The sequence below is a fragment of the Oncorhynchus masou genome, chromosome 27, assembly GCF_036934945.1.
Source record: "Oncorhynchus masou masou isolate Uvic2021 chromosome 27, UVic_Omas_1.1, whole genome shotgun sequence".
Lineage (NCBI taxonomy): Eukaryota > Metazoa > Chordata > Actinopteri > Salmoniformes > Salmonidae > Oncorhynchus > Oncorhynchus masou.
In genome coordinates, this window is record NC_088238.1 from 33,543,772 (window position 1) to 33,558,827 (window position 15,056).

At 42.2% G+C, this 15,056-nt stretch overlaps 1 protein-coding gene across 3 annotated transcripts in view; it reads left to right on the plus strand.

Moving 5' to 3' along the window:
- Nucleotides 1–15,056, plus strand: part of LOC135516054 (kinesin-like protein KIF21A) — a 45,941-nt gene that overhangs the window by 19,023 nt on the left and 11,862 nt on the right. Inside the window, exons 6-26 of one of the 3 annotated variants that reach the window (XM_064940046.1) lie at nucleotides 588–761; nucleotides 1,246–1,361; nucleotides 1,765–1,960; nucleotides 4,018–4,207; nucleotides 4,349–4,412; nucleotides 4,547–4,750; nucleotides 5,474–5,518; nucleotides 6,020–6,080; nucleotides 6,188–6,305; nucleotides 6,597–6,785; nucleotides 7,284–7,483; nucleotides 7,637–7,744; nucleotides 7,852–7,920; nucleotides 8,058–8,206; nucleotides 8,909–9,053; nucleotides 12,553–12,747; nucleotides 12,878–12,979; nucleotides 13,210–13,375; nucleotides 13,704–13,724; nucleotides 14,466–14,529; nucleotides 14,937–14,988. In XM_064940046.1, the coding sequence (XP_064796118.1) occupies nucleotides 588–761; nucleotides 1,246–1,361; nucleotides 1,765–1,960; nucleotides 4,018–4,207; nucleotides 4,349–4,412; nucleotides 4,547–4,750; nucleotides 5,474–5,518; nucleotides 6,020–6,080; nucleotides 6,188–6,305; nucleotides 6,597–6,785; nucleotides 7,284–7,483; nucleotides 7,637–7,744; nucleotides 7,852–7,920; nucleotides 8,058–8,206; nucleotides 8,909–9,053; nucleotides 12,553–12,747; nucleotides 12,878–12,979; nucleotides 13,210–13,375; nucleotides 13,704–13,724; nucleotides 14,466–14,529; nucleotides 14,937–14,988 (2,628 nt within the window). The remainder of the gene's footprint in view (nucleotides 1–587; nucleotides 762–1,245; nucleotides 1,362–1,764; nucleotides 1,961–4,017; nucleotides 4,208–4,348; nucleotides 4,413–4,546; nucleotides 4,751–5,473; nucleotides 5,519–6,019; nucleotides 6,081–6,187; nucleotides 6,306–6,596; nucleotides 6,786–7,283; nucleotides 7,484–7,636; nucleotides 7,745–7,851; nucleotides 7,921–8,057; nucleotides 8,207–8,908; nucleotides 9,054–12,552; nucleotides 12,748–12,877; nucleotides 12,980–13,209; nucleotides 13,376–13,703; nucleotides 13,725–14,465; nucleotides 14,530–14,936; nucleotides 14,989–15,056) is intronic. The other 2 variants (XM_064940047.1, XM_064940048.1) reach the window with 2 other exon arrangements.

The following is a 15,056-nucleotide window of genomic DNA, read 5'->3' on the forward strand; positions in this document are numbered from 1 at the left end:
GGCTGTACTATTTTCACTGTCATTCTTTAGAAATGACATGATAAAAAGGTTATTAGGCTGCATAATCATAACCATTTTATTTGGGGGTTGTTGTAACATACAACCACTCGTTTGTTTCCGATTGTGAAAATACACATTAATAACATTTCATTTCCTAGTATTTATGAAATAAACAATAAACACCCCAGCTGATAAACAAGAGGACTGTGAAATGCAGCGTTACCCAAGCATCCCACACAGCTCCCCAGCCAGCGACACAGCTCACCACACAGCATATCTCCCCACATAAATCCCAATGGACACACATACCAGCTGGGCATGATGTCACCCTCCTCTCTCTGCTCCGCTGATTAAATGGACAATATACAGGCTGCTACAGACACAGATATGTCTATCCACTGGTGTTGCTATTGAGAGCTATAATGGAAGATGAAAGCCACCAGTTATATTTCTCATAAGCCTAAATCAATGCTCGAGCAGAAATGTCCGTACACATGTCCAAGACATTAAATTACACACACAATCACCAGGTGTATTTCCCCCCACAGACACTTCTTTGTTTTATTCACCATACCCATCTCCTTCAGGAGTCCAATGAGACAGACGGCCGCCTGGCCAACGGTTCCTCTGAGATCAACTCTGAGTTCGAGACGCTGACGGCTAAGTTTCACTTTGTGGACCTGGCCGGGTCGGAGAGACTAAAGAGGACAGGAGCTACTGGGGATAGAGCCAAGGAAGGCATCTCCATCAACTGTGGACTGGTGAGACTCTCACTGTAAAATAATGCATGCTATAGTTAGAAAATTGGTGAACACACAGTGCCTGGTTTGGGTCAATTTATTACAAGTTGACAGACTTTAAATGGAATTGACCCGCACTATTCCCTAGAACAGTGCTAGAAACAGTGCATGTAAAGGTCATAGGTTACTCAGCACTAACAGGTTTTAGAGAGTCAGGACAGTGGTGATGCCATGTCCTCTTCTTGGATGACTGACCTGAACTGTTTCAATGATACACTTGCTGTGTAGAGCTGAGAAGCTATCGGGGAAGGCGCCACCTGGTGGCTGAGAAAGATATTGCAGATGTCCTACCAACACTGTGGCACCACCTCTTTGACAACTGCATTTAAACATCACATTAAAGGAAGGATTTGATGCTTTATTTTTGATAGAATGCAGATGCTTAAGCCTCATTTTTAAGGATCTCATCTCATCTTCATGTCTCCTGTTTCCTCTCTCATTGCAGCTTGCTCTGGGTAACGTGATCAGTGCTCTGGGGGACAGGAGTAAGAGGTCCACCCACGTGCCTTACAGGGACTCGAAACTCACCCGGCTACTGCAGGACTCTCTGGGAGGAAACAGGTCTGTACGTCCTCATAAACCACATAAAGACACTGTATGTAATAGTGTTTGAAGATATAGATATAATAACAGTTGTATTCTATTTCTGGAATATCACTAGAACCTTTCCTTGAAGCGTTATTATGTGGATTCATTAATTATCTGTCTAATGAAGGTCTGCTGACTAAAATGTCAATGTTTTAAAAGTAATCTATTAAAACCGGATTTTCTTTACGCCAGTGGGTGAATTAATTACCATATATTTGAACATTTATATTTGAACAAATAATTAATTTGATTTATTTTCCAAGTAGTTTACAAAGTGATTTACATTGACGTTGCCTATATGGTTATTCCGTTTCTAATGTGGTCTTATTTTTGTGTGTGTCTGTATTCCGTCCATCTGCTCTCTCTCTATCCCCAGTCAAACGGTGATGATAGCGTGTATCAGCCCATCTGACCGGGACTTCATGGAGACACTGAGCTGTCTGAACTACGCTAACCGAGCCAGGAACATTAAGAACAAGCTGATGGTGAACCAGGACAAAGCCTCCCAGCAGATATCAGCTCTCAGGACTGATATTGCCAGGCTCCAGATGGAACTGATGGAGTACAAGACGGTAAGAGAAGGAAAGAGAGGATGGAGGGTGCAAGAGAGAGAGAGGGAGATTAGATTTTTTTGTTTGTTGCTATTTTTAGATATCATTATAAAGGCACTGTTTTCCAGGTCAAGTCACATGGTTATCTGTACCATGATATGGATCCATATACAGTGCCTTGCGAAAGTATTTGGCCCCCTTGAACCTTGCGACCTTTTGCTACATTTCAGGCTTCAAACATAAAGATATAAAAATATTTTTTTGTGAAAAATCAACAACAAGTGGGACACAATCATGAAGTGGAACGACATTTATTGGATATTTCAAACTTTTTTAACAAATCAAAAACTGAAAAATTGGGCGTGCAAAATTATTCAGTCCCCTTAAGTTAATACTTTGTAGCGCCACCTTTTGCTGCGATTACAGCTGTAAGTCGCTTGGGGTATGTCTCTATCAGTTTTGCACATCGAGAGACTGACATTTTTTCCCATTCCTCCTTGCAAAACAGCTTGAGCTCAGAGGTTGGATGGAGAGCATTTGTGAACAGCAGTTTTCAGTTCTTTCCACAGATACTCGATTGGATTCAGGTCTGGACTTTGACTTGGCCATTCTAACACCTGAATATGTTTATTTTTGAACCATTCCATTGTAGATTTTGCTTTATGTTTTGGATCATTGTCTTGTTGGAAGACAAATCTCCGTCCCAGTCTCAGGTCTTTTGCAGGCTCCATCAGGTTTTCTTCCAGAATGGTCCTGTATTTGGCCGCCTCCATCTTCCCATCAATTTTAACCATCTTCCCTGCCCCTGCTGAAGAAAAGCAGGCCCAAACCATGATGCTGCCACCACCATGTTTGACAGTGGGGATGGTGTGTTCAGTGTGATGAGCTGTGTTGCTTTTACGCCAAACATAACGTTTTGCATTTTTGCCAAAAAGTTCAATTTTGGTTTCATCTGACCAGAGCACCTTCTTCCACATGTTTGGTGTGTCTCCCAGGTGGCTTGTGGCAAACTTTAAACGACACTTTTTATGGATATCTTTAAGAAATGGCTTTCTTCTTGCCACTCTTCCATAAAGGCCAGATTTGTGCAATATACGACTGATTGTTGTCCTATGGACAGAGTCTCCCACCTCAGCTGTAGATCTCTGCAGTTCATCCAGAGTGATCATGGGCCTCTTGGCTGCATCTCTGATCAGTCTTCTCCTTGTATGAGCTGAAAGTTTAGAGGGACGGCCAGGTCTTGGTAGATTTGCAGTGGTCTGATACTCCTTCCATTTCAATATTATCGCTTGCACAGTGCTCCTTGGGATGTTTAAAGCTTGGGAAATCTTTTTGTATCCAAATCCGGCTTTAAACTTCTTCACGACAGTATCTCGGACCTGCCTGGTGTGTTCCTTGCTCTTCATGATGCTCTCTGCGCTTTTAACGGACCTCTGAGACTATCACAGTGCAGGTGCATTTATAGGGAGACTTGATTACACACAGGTGGATTGTATTTATCATCATTAGTCATTTAGGTCAACATTGGATCATTCAGAGATCCTCACTGAAATTCTGGAGAGAGTTTGCTGCACTGAAAGTAAAGGGGCTGAATAATTTTGCACGCCCAATGTTTCAGTTTTTGATTTGTTAAAAAAGTTTGAAATATCCAATAAATGTCGTTCCATTTCATGATTGTGTCCCACTTGTTGTTGATTCTTCACAAAAAAATACAGTTTTATATCTTTATGTTTGAAGCCTGAAATGTGGCAAAAGGTCGCAAAGTTCAAGGGGGTCGAATACTTTCGCAAGGCACTGTAACTTCTGAAACGTACTAACGGCTGCACATGTGTCCATTGAGGTTGTATTTCTGGTAGCCTGGAATCCAACTAAACAATAGTGAAACGGAGGGATATTCAGTGTGGATTTTAGTCTATATTTCTCTATGACCTGCACTCATCTCTCTGGTTCCCTCTGGTCTGAGCAGGGCAAGCATCTGGTAGGGGAGGTATAACAATGTATAGTTGTATTGGCCTGACTGATCTACTATAATGATCTACTATAATAACCATAGTCCTCTGGTCTCTCTCTGGTCTCAGGGCAAGCGTATGGTGGGGGAAGACGGCATGGAGAGCATCAATGACATGGTCCATGAGAACAGCATGCTACAGACAGAGAACAGTAACCTGAGGATCAGGGTCAAGGCCATGCAGGAGACCATTGACGCCCAGAGGGCCAGACTCACACAGTACCTCAGTGACCAGGCCAACCAGGTTCTGGCCAAAGTGGGTACGTACTGGGACAGGAATAATGGACCTTATTCACACTGCGCCGTGATGATTCAAAATCCAGGCTAGTGGGATAGGAAGTGCTCCATCAAAGTTAATGGGAAAAGTGCTGAAAATGCCCTCATGTTCGATTATCTTCCAGGTGAGGGGACTGAGGAAATTGGAAATATGATCCAGAACTATATCAAAGAAATCGAGGAGCTCAGGTATGATGCATGACATGTCTCTTACATGTACAGTATGATGTGTCTGTTGAAAGGAAGACAGGAGTATTGTGACCTTTGGTTTTGGTGTTGGGAGGCCCACAACAGTATTCTGACTGTTGGTTTTGTGTCTGCAGAGCCAAGCTCCTGGAGAGTGAGTCAGTGAATGAGAACCTCCGTAAAACCCTGTCCCGTGCCAACACACGTTCCTCCCTGTACGCTGGTGGGGGCTCCTTCTCCCCAGCCCACTTCGCCCCCGAGATAGTGGCTTCCGACATCATCGAGATGGCCAAGAAAGATCTGGAGAAACTCAAGAAGAAAGAGAGGAAGAAAAAGAAGAGGTAGGAGTTGTTTTTGTCCCCTTCATACCTTTGATATTGCACTCACTCCACGTTGCTGTTTTGATGTACATTTCACATACACTACATGCCATGAAACCGATTGCATTAGGTTTGTTACAATTTGTAACTAAGTGTATATGTCCAAACTTGTGGATGAAACAACACAAATAAAACTAAGCAATGGGTAGACTTTGATGGTAGGCCTTGAGTCTGACAGTGATATGCTCGGAGGTGGTTAGAGATGGGCTGGGTATGGCTGGGTGAGGGGGAGAGGTGGCAGAAGGGTGTGGGGGGATTACAGAGGCGAGGGGAATTGGTTTCTGTTGTTGTCCCAGGGTGTTTTGGGTAATTAGTTCTGGCACCCAGCCTTTCCCCTTCAACAGATAAATATTCCCTCTCTAATGTCTATCTACTGTAATACCCCATACATGATGATGGGTTTATATAACAAGCCCAGTCATGTTCAGATGTACCTGTACTGTACAACTGGTCTCCCTCTTTCTCTGTGGTTTAATACTCATTTGATAAATGTTTGATAAACAACATAACACATAAACGACTTGGCACACACCAACAAGCCAAAAGAAGACAACCAGCGCCAAATCCTCGAAGGTTAACCTGTTCTTCCTTGCTACACTCTTTTCTGCTCTCTGGTTCACTCCCTTCCCCTGCCAACCTCACTCTCTCCAACTGTCTCCCCTGTTCTCCTCCCCCACTCTGAAGACTGCAGCGGCTCGAGGAGAGTCACCATGAGGTTAAGCTTCCCAGGTTTGCTATACCCCTCTCCCCCATCTCTCTAACCCCCTCTCCTCCCACTCTCCCCCATTTTTCTAACTCCCCTCTTCCCACCTCTCTAACACATCTTTTACACCTGCAGGTAGTTGCCACACCTGGAGGAAAACACACTTGTAACCTCTCACCCTTCTCTTTACCCCTCTCCCTCTTTCTGCATTGTTGAGACCCTTAAACTAAAATAAATGAACTAAAAGATTCAGCTCTTTTTGCCATGATGCAGCCACATAATGTCAATCAATCATTCACTAACGTCTACTTCAAGGATGATTCTAACAAACAAATGATTTGGGTTCTAATTGAATTGTGATTCTAACCTTAAATGCATTTTTACATTATGCAGAAAAATCAAGATAGTTTGTTCATGTGCTGTATGGTAGTGCTATATGGTATGGTAGTGCTCCCTGATAGTCTAGTGACCTGATGTCTTGCGTTTGCGGTCAATGGCTACCTAAACCTCTGGTTCTGTTCTCATAGTGTGGTCAAGGAGGGGGTACCAGACAACGAACAGGAACGAGGCAACGACGAGGCTGAGGGGGTACGTCTAAGAATGTCCTTAATTGCCACATTTATGTCAGTGTGTATGTGTGTGTGTGCCGTGTGTGTGTTCTTTGTACTCACATCGTGTAAATGTGTGTGGACAAGGAGGACCACGTCAGTGACCATGAGGAAGGAGAGGAGCTGGAGGGAGAAGAGGAGGAGTATGAGATGGAGGGAGAGGAGAGCTCGGACGAGTCCGACTCTGAAGAACTGGATGAGAAAGGTAAAACTCTCTCACACACACACACACACCTACACACACACATCCAAAGGTGCTTTTACACTGTCATACAGAATGCCTTCGCAACTTTGGTCCTGGAGGGCTGTGGGGAGTGTGCGAAGAGTTTTCAAACCCAGGTCTAGCACAGGTCTAACCCAGGTCTAGCACTTATTCACACTTATTCATTCACCATGATTAGATTATTCTGTTATTTTAATAAAAGTAGTGAAGAATAGTGAATATGTCAATGAAGCCCGTCTCATATAGCTAGCGCTGTGTGTGTACTCTGAACAGAGGACTTCCAGGCGGATCTGGCCAACATCACGTGTGAGATCGCCATCAAGCAGAAGCTGATAGACGAGCTGGAGAACAGCCAGCGCCGTCTGCACACGCTCAAACAGCAGTACGAACAGAAACTCATGATGCTGCAGAGCAAGATCAGAGACACACAGCTGGAAAGGGACAAGGTGCTGCACAACATGGGTACGTATACAAGAGAAAGAGACATGCACAGGATATGATGTCATGCATCATGGTCACAACATCGGTACAGCAGAGGCGCACAGGGATATGGTGACAGATTAATGAAGGGTTGCATTTATTTGTTTAGGTGCTTATGTCGCTAGATCTCAGAGTGAGTATAGTATGGAGTTATATAACAAACTCTATCTAACTAATCCTTTCCACCACCAATGACACCATACCTGTACATAACAATTTCATGTATTTTTGTGTAAGTTTGTTATTTTAGACACCATAAAGTACATGCGCTTGTGTTTAAACAACCTTATTTCTAGAGGGCTGTCATATTCTGTAAATCACTTTGTGACTGTGACAACGGTTGCTTTAAAAAGGCTAACATTTGAATGACTGATTTGATTGATATTCCATTGTGGCTGTGCTGAGCAGTGTCGGTTGAACCGAACTGTGTTGTGCTGTTTCCACCATGCCCGTGCTTAGCTGAGTTAGTTGTGTCTGCAGGCTCAGTGGAGACGTGCACGGAGGAGAAGGCTAAGAAGATCAAGTTAGAATATGAGAAGAAGTTGAGCTCTATGAACAAGGAGATGCAGAAGCTGCAGTCAGCCCAGAAGGAACACGCACGCCTCCTCAAGAACCAATCACAGTACGAGAAACAACTCAAGAAACTCAACCAGGATGTGGCTGAGATGAAGAAAACAAAGGTACAGAAAAAAATGTGGATGGAAGGATGGGTGGGGTGATGGTAAAGTGGGTGAGTGAGTGAGTGGGTCGATTGGTGGTTGGTTGGGGGGATGGATGGATGGATATATTGACTGATCGATTGAGTGACATGTAAATGGTGGGTGTTTTGCTAGGTGGGCCTGATGCGCCAGATGAAGGAGGTGCAGGAGAAAAACAGAGTGTCAGAGTGCCGACGCAACCGAGAGATCGCTACTCTGAAGAAGGACCAGCGCAAACATGAGGTAACGTTACAGACAGGAAATAATGTGTGTTGCGAAGTTGTGTGTTAGTCTGTGACAAAGTTCAATTAAATTAAATGGTATTGATATTATGTGCCTGTCACTTACAGCACCAACTGAGACAGCTGGAGGCTCAGAAGAGGCAGCAGGACCTGGTACTACGCAGGAAAAATGAGGAGGTAAGATAAACATGGTCATGTTCAGTATGGCAAACTGTAGCAAAACGTTTTGCAATGGAAAACAAAACATCTTTGTCCTTTTTGGACTCGTTGCAATTATCCATACGGAACGTGGCCCTGCCTTCCCCCTTCGCTAGGTGACAGCTCTGAGGAGACAGGTGAGGCCCACCTCAGGGAAGGTGAACAGAAAGGTGAGCCTGCCGGAGCCCCTCCAGGACCCTTCACACCGTGGCATCCCAGGCAGACCACACTCTGCTGGGGCAGTAGCCCCCAATGGAACCCCAAGGTACTGATGGTGTGGGTGAGAATGTGTGTGTGCGTGTGTGTTTGCCATGTGCATAGGCATGATGTGTTTGTTAACCAAATAGCTACCCAGATGATCTGCGATGATCCTCTTTGCACTAACTCTTTTGACTCATCAAATACGCTGCTCCTATTGTTTATTATCTATCCTGTTGCCTAGTCACTTCACCCCTACTTATATTTACAGTACATATCTACCTCAATTACCTCATGCCCCTGCACGTTGACTATGTACTGGTACCCCATGTACAGGGATGGGCTAAAATCACAAAATACAATTACAAAATACAGATACAAAATACCATAAAAGATCAATGTGTAAACTACAACATACATATTTGTAATGTATTTCATAAAAATAAATGTATTTTAAAATACAAGTATTCGGCCCGAACAGCAACAACATTCTCAGTAACGGTTGCAAAAACATTTTGCTTGCTATGACTGTGATATATTGTTGTTTATACATTTTTTCGATATTTTCTCTACATTGTTGAGAAGGGCCCGTAAGTACGTATACATTTCACTGTTTGTCTACACCTGTTGTTTACAAAGCATGTGGCAAATAACATTGTATTATACTTTTTACTTGATTTGATTTGTGTACATGAAAGGACTCCTACTCTAGCTGAAACAGGACAACAAACAAGTCAACAACTGACCTCTGTTGAATTCCACTTATTAGGAAGTACCCATTGAGGACGGGGAGTGTCTACACCACCAGGACAGCCCGTGCAAAATGGCAGTCTCTGGAGAGACGCATCACTGACATCATCATGCAGAGGCTGACCATCTCAAACATGGAGGCTGATATGAACCGCTTCCTCAAGGTAAAATAGATCCACTGTAGTTTTACTGTATCACTACCAGGTCTACTGTATTCCTATTAGACTGATGCCAACATGGTTTTCTGTCAGTGGAAAAAGAGACCTATCATTTTTGCCGTTTTGGCTACACTCTAGAAAAAGGGTGACTCCATGAACCATTGCAGTCAATGGGTTCATATTTGTACCATTGGTTAGTTGAGGGGTTCTTGAAGGAAGGAACTTTTAAAATTTAGCTAAGGTTACTGGGAGAACCTTTTTGTCGGGACATGCAGAGCACTTTGAATTTATTTCGCCATTGGATTTGTTGTGCTGCCAGATTCAGAAGAAGATAAAAATGTTGTTTTCACCGATGGCTTTATGGGATAGCTAGCAACTTGTAAACAATTACCCATTCCTATACGGGTATTATTTTAATACCAATGTTGAATAATACATAATTGGCTGCCAAGCCAATTATATTATATGTCTGTAGCTCCTGTTTTAATTCCCGAAAAGTTTATTGTAATGGTAATGACATTTGTTTATGATGATAATTATTAGGTTTTGGCTTAGGTTGCTAGCTAGCTATAGTATCTTCAACCTAGCCAACACTCTTAAAAATACTTGGTTGTTTGGATGACCCAACTGCTGGGGTGCAGGAATTGGGTCACTAAGTTGGGTCGTTTTCTTAAAAAAAGGGCCAGGTTGGGATGTTGATGCTGGGTTATTAAAATTTGACCCAGCGGGTCAGATGAGAAGACTGCGGAGCGTGGCTTAGTTTAGTAAGGGTGTTGCTTTCAGATAGTTCTATTTTGCCACCCGTGGGCAGAAACGTAATTCCCATTCATATTTTCTGTTGTGTTGTATATTGTCATCACATGTTATGGTTGAACACTGATAGATTTGTAGCTTTAATGAGGCTTAGAGACTTGTATGAGTTCCTCAAGAGCCTTTAGACTGGTTGGTTGTTTAGCAACACAACCAACGCATACGCAACTAATGTGGCAAAAAAAAGACAGGGTTGGCTTAGATTTGTAAACAAAATATATTTAGTATCCAATGTTTATTGAAAACAAATACATTTGCACAATAAATACATAGTTACAGTTGTTGGTTAGCTAGCGAATTCTTTTCATATTAGCATAGATGTGACATGAGTCAAAGCATTTCAAAACAAGACATGGTATCAAGAACAAGATACAACTAGCAGAAACGAGCCAACTACGATTTCCCGTATGGCAGCTTCTTGTCATTGTTGCTGGTTTGCTGGTTATCTTGCCATCCAGAATCACAACACACCACCTTCTGCCCCATTGAAACTGATGCATCGTTTTCGTGATATTGTAGCCCGTCTATATACAAATCCCAATGTTGGAAAAGTTACTACTTTATTACTATATAAAGATGGCATTGCATTCAGAGGACTGTCATGGCTCTATAGTGCCTTCAGAAAGTATTCACACCCCTGGACTTTTCCCTCATTTTTTAAAATGGATTAAATTGAGATGTTGTATCACTAATCTATACACAATACCCCAAAATGTCAAAGTGGAATTACGTTTTTAGAAATGTTTGCAAATTCATTAAAAATGAAAATTTGAAATGTCTTGAGTCAATAAGTATTCAAATGTGCTAAGCAAGTCACATAATACGTTGCATGGACTCACTCTGTGTGCAGTAATAGTGTTTAACATGACTATCCCATCTCTGTACCCCACACATACAATTATCTGTAAGGTCCCTCAGTCGAGCAGTGAATTTCAACCACAGATTCAACCGCAAAGACCTGAGAGGTGTTTCCAATAGTTCGCAAAGAAGGGCACCTATTGGTAGATGGGTAAAAAAAGAAGAAGACATTGAACATCCCTTTGAGCATGGTGCAGTTATTAATTACACTTTGGATGGTGTATCAATACACCCAGTCAATACAAAGATATAGGCGCCCTTCCTAACTCAGTTGCCGGAGAGGAGGGAAACTTTTCAGAGATTTCACCATGGGGCCAATAAATATTTTAAAACAGTTACAGAGTTCAATGGCTGTGAGAGGAAATACTGTAACTGAGGATGGATCAACAACATTGTAGTTACTCCACAATACTAACATAAATTACAGAGTGAAAGAAGGAAGCCTGTACCGAACAAAAGTATTCCAAAACATGCATCCTGTTTGCAATAAGGCACTAAAGTAATGCTGAAAAAATGTGGCAAAGAAATTACCTTTTTGTCCTGAATACAAAGCGTTATGTTTGGGGCAAATCCTTCACAGTACATTACAGAGTGCTACTTTTCATATTTTCAAGCATGGTGGTGGCTGAATCATTTTATGGGTATGCTTGTCATTGGCGAGGACTATGGAGTTTTTTTTGGGATAAAAGAAATGGAAAAGAGCTAAGCATAGGCAAAATCCTAGTGGAAAATTTGGTTCAGTCTGCTTTCCAACAGACACTGGGAGACCAATTCACCTTTCTGCAGGACAATTACCTAAAACTCAAGGCCAAATATACATAGGAGTTGCTTACCAAGACGACATTGAATGTTCCTGAGTGGCCTAGTTACAGTTTTGACTTAAATTGGCTTGATAGTCTATGGCTAGACTTGAAAATGGCTGACTACTGTAGCAATGATCAACAACCAAGTTGATAGAGCTTGAATCATTTTTTTAAATAATAGGCAAATATTGTACAACCCAGGTGTGCAAAGCTCTTAGAGACTTACTCAGAAAGACTCACATCTGTAATCACTGCCAAAGGCGATTCTAACATGTATTGATTTAGGGGTTGAGTACTTATCTAATCAAGATATACAGTATTAGTGTTTTATTTTCCATCAATTAAAAACATTTTGGTTTTTGTCTAGATTGCTGACAAAAAAAAGAAAATTAAATCAATTTTAATCCCACTTTGTAACATAACAAAATGAGAATAAAGTCATGGCGTGGGAATACTTTCTGAGGGCACTGTATATGTAATCAGCAAAGTTAATATTATATTCAGAGGGATCACACGAGATCCAAGGCGAAATTCAACGGGACGTCAGGAGACGGCATCAAAACAAAGTTAATATTATATTCAGAGGGATCACACGAGATCCAAGGCGAAATTCAACGGGACGTCAGGAGACGGCATCAAAACTAGCCACTAAAAGAAAAAAAGTGGGGGGGGGATAAACACTGGGATTAAACACACGGTCTACGGAGCCAGAGGCTTAGACTTCTCCACCATCTCCAGCAAGTCCAGTCAGAATTAATGCCTAAAGTTTTTACCCTATCCTGTGGCACTTATGTAAAAAAACATATTGTTCGTGTCACAGGGGTTCATCAAATGACATTTTCAGAGGTGTTCCTTGAGGAACCTTTGTGACCTGGATAGGTTACCCCTGTGTGGCAATTTTTAGAACCCCAAAAGGTTCCTCCAGGCTCCTTTACTTCTAAGATCATAAAGCAATAGCTACAAAGGAAAGCAATTTGGAAACACTTATAACTCTTTCTTTCCTCCTCTCTCTCCATTCCTCCTGCCTCTTACAGCAACGTGAGGACCTGACCAAGCGAAGGGAGAAGGTGTCTCGTAAGAGGGAGAAGATCGCCACAGAGGGGACCGACACGGACCGAAGCATCCAGTCTTTGAACGAAGAAATGGATGCCCTGGCTGCCAACATCGACTACATCAATGACAGCATCGCTGACTGTCAGGCTAACATCATGCAGATGGAGGAAGCGAAGGTTAGCTGACGCAAACACACACATTTTCTTCAGGAAGTTGACCCTTTCTAGTTATTAGTACAGCTGACGCCAGCACACACATTTTCTTCAGAGTTGTTATGACTGACTGTGTGATATTGTTGGGATGCAGGAGGAGGGAGACACAGTGGACATTACCGCGGTGATCAGCTCCTGTAACCTATCAGAAGCCCGCTTCCTGCTTGATCACTTTCTGCACATGGCCATCAACAAGGTAACCAAAGTACATCTGTCCTTTCTGAGTTCTCTCTACCTTTCGATTAAGCGGCATTCAGGGTATTGTAAATCTACCAGCTTTATACTTATACTACCAACTTTAAGCACTATTTTTATTTCAGAGTTGAATATGCGTATCTGCTGTTCAATGGGCTAAATGTCACACCACTCTGTTGATGTCAGTGTGGGATTTATGTGTGTGATTTTACTGGTACGTGCATCTCCCAGGGTCTGCAGGCGGCCCAGAAGGATTCCCAGGTGAAGATGATGGAGGGCAGGCTGAAGCAGACAGAGATCAACAGCGCCACTCAGAACCAGCTACTGTTCCACATGCTGAAGGAGAAAGCTGAACTCAACCCTGAGCTGGACGCTCTGCTGGGCAACGCACTGCAAGGTATAGATGGCTCAGTGGTATAAACACACTGCTTTTCAGTTCTTCATCTTTTGGTTACACTTTATTTTATAGTCCACTATTTTCTCTGACATTCACAATGGTAATGATTGACCTCACAATAACAAATTATAGAAACTTATTTCCCATATTGTTTTTCTTTTGGATTCAGTAAAACATGTACCATTACATATTCTCTTAGTAAATTGCCTACCAGGAAAACACCCACTGAAACAGGACTGTAAAATAAAATGTCTCCATTATTTAATCTTTTGTTTGACTTTGATTTCTTTGTTCTGTTTTCCTGTTTGTTCACCCTGAATTCAAACAGAGATAGGTTACCTACTGGTGGGTAAGTATCAGACACCAGACTGACTGGTCCCAGAGAGCATGGGTCTCCCTTATTAAAGCCCCTCCTCCCTCTAAAACTCCCCTTTAAGACTAACCTGAGAACGTAACTTTGCCATGAGGTGGTATGTTGCCCCCTGTCGTCTGACCCCCCCACTTCCCTGAATGACCCTCCCCTGTCCTCTTTGTGGATGTATAGTTTTCTCCTGTTCAGCAGACTCATTCAGGATGACCTGAATATTAAGAATCAGCACTAGCTTAAACCCTGACCCCCATGCTAACCTGAAGTTCAGGCCTTAAGTAGAGTACTACTCCAACTCCAACCTTTACTAAGTTACCCTCCTTTAAATGGAAACGTCAGATGCATCATACTAATATATAGAATACTATACTATCATTTTGATATTGTCTGACCCCTGACGTATTTAAACTGACCTCTGAACTTTGAGCCCTGTACCTTAGAGCTCTTTTGAATTCAAACTTGTTTTGCTGCTGGTGGCAGCATTAGTTTGAAAACACTTTATGCATTTGCTTTCTTTGTGATATCCTGTAAATTGACTTTGAAAATGGTTTACCTCTAACAGTTTAAATAGTAAAGTAACACAAGTTTAGTGCTTGTAATGGGATATTTGAAAACATGCTGTGAAGCCATAACTACCCCATGTCAGAACATGCAGTAACTGAGGCATGTTGTGTATTTGAGGGCCCAGTGTAACAAGGTGTACTGTATGGTTCTGTCCTCAAGGAGAGAATGGAGATGACAGCAGTAGTGATGAGTCCTCTACCCCCAGCCCAGCCACAGAGGGAAGGTAAACACCATTTGACTCAGACAAGACAATGAGGATATTGAATATTTATTTTCATCACTAAAAGTAGGAATCATTATTGGTGAGACTGCCACATCCGTTTGCAATATTACAAAAACAAAGAAGTTACTGCAAATGAACACTGTTTTTTCCCCCTTGAACATCATTGTACGTGAGATAGAACAGCAGAATATGTATGCAATTTTTTTATCACGTTGGTCCGCCCTTCTCACCTGTAGTTTGTCACTAAACAAAAACAATAGAAATGGCCGTGGGTTATTCAGTGACGCTGTTTCTCCTACTGCGGAATCCATCTTTAATTTCTGATGATACTTTCTTTGGGTAGTCCATCAACAAACTATCAATAGACTATGTGTAACATGTAATTTGTCCCTCTATGTTTGCTTCAGTTTATTGGCCTCTGACCTCCTGAAACTGTGTGGAGAGGCCAAACCTAGAAAGGTACAGTCATCTACAGTACTTCACACGCAAAGCCATTTTCTGAATGCCATTTGAATGCCATTATCATA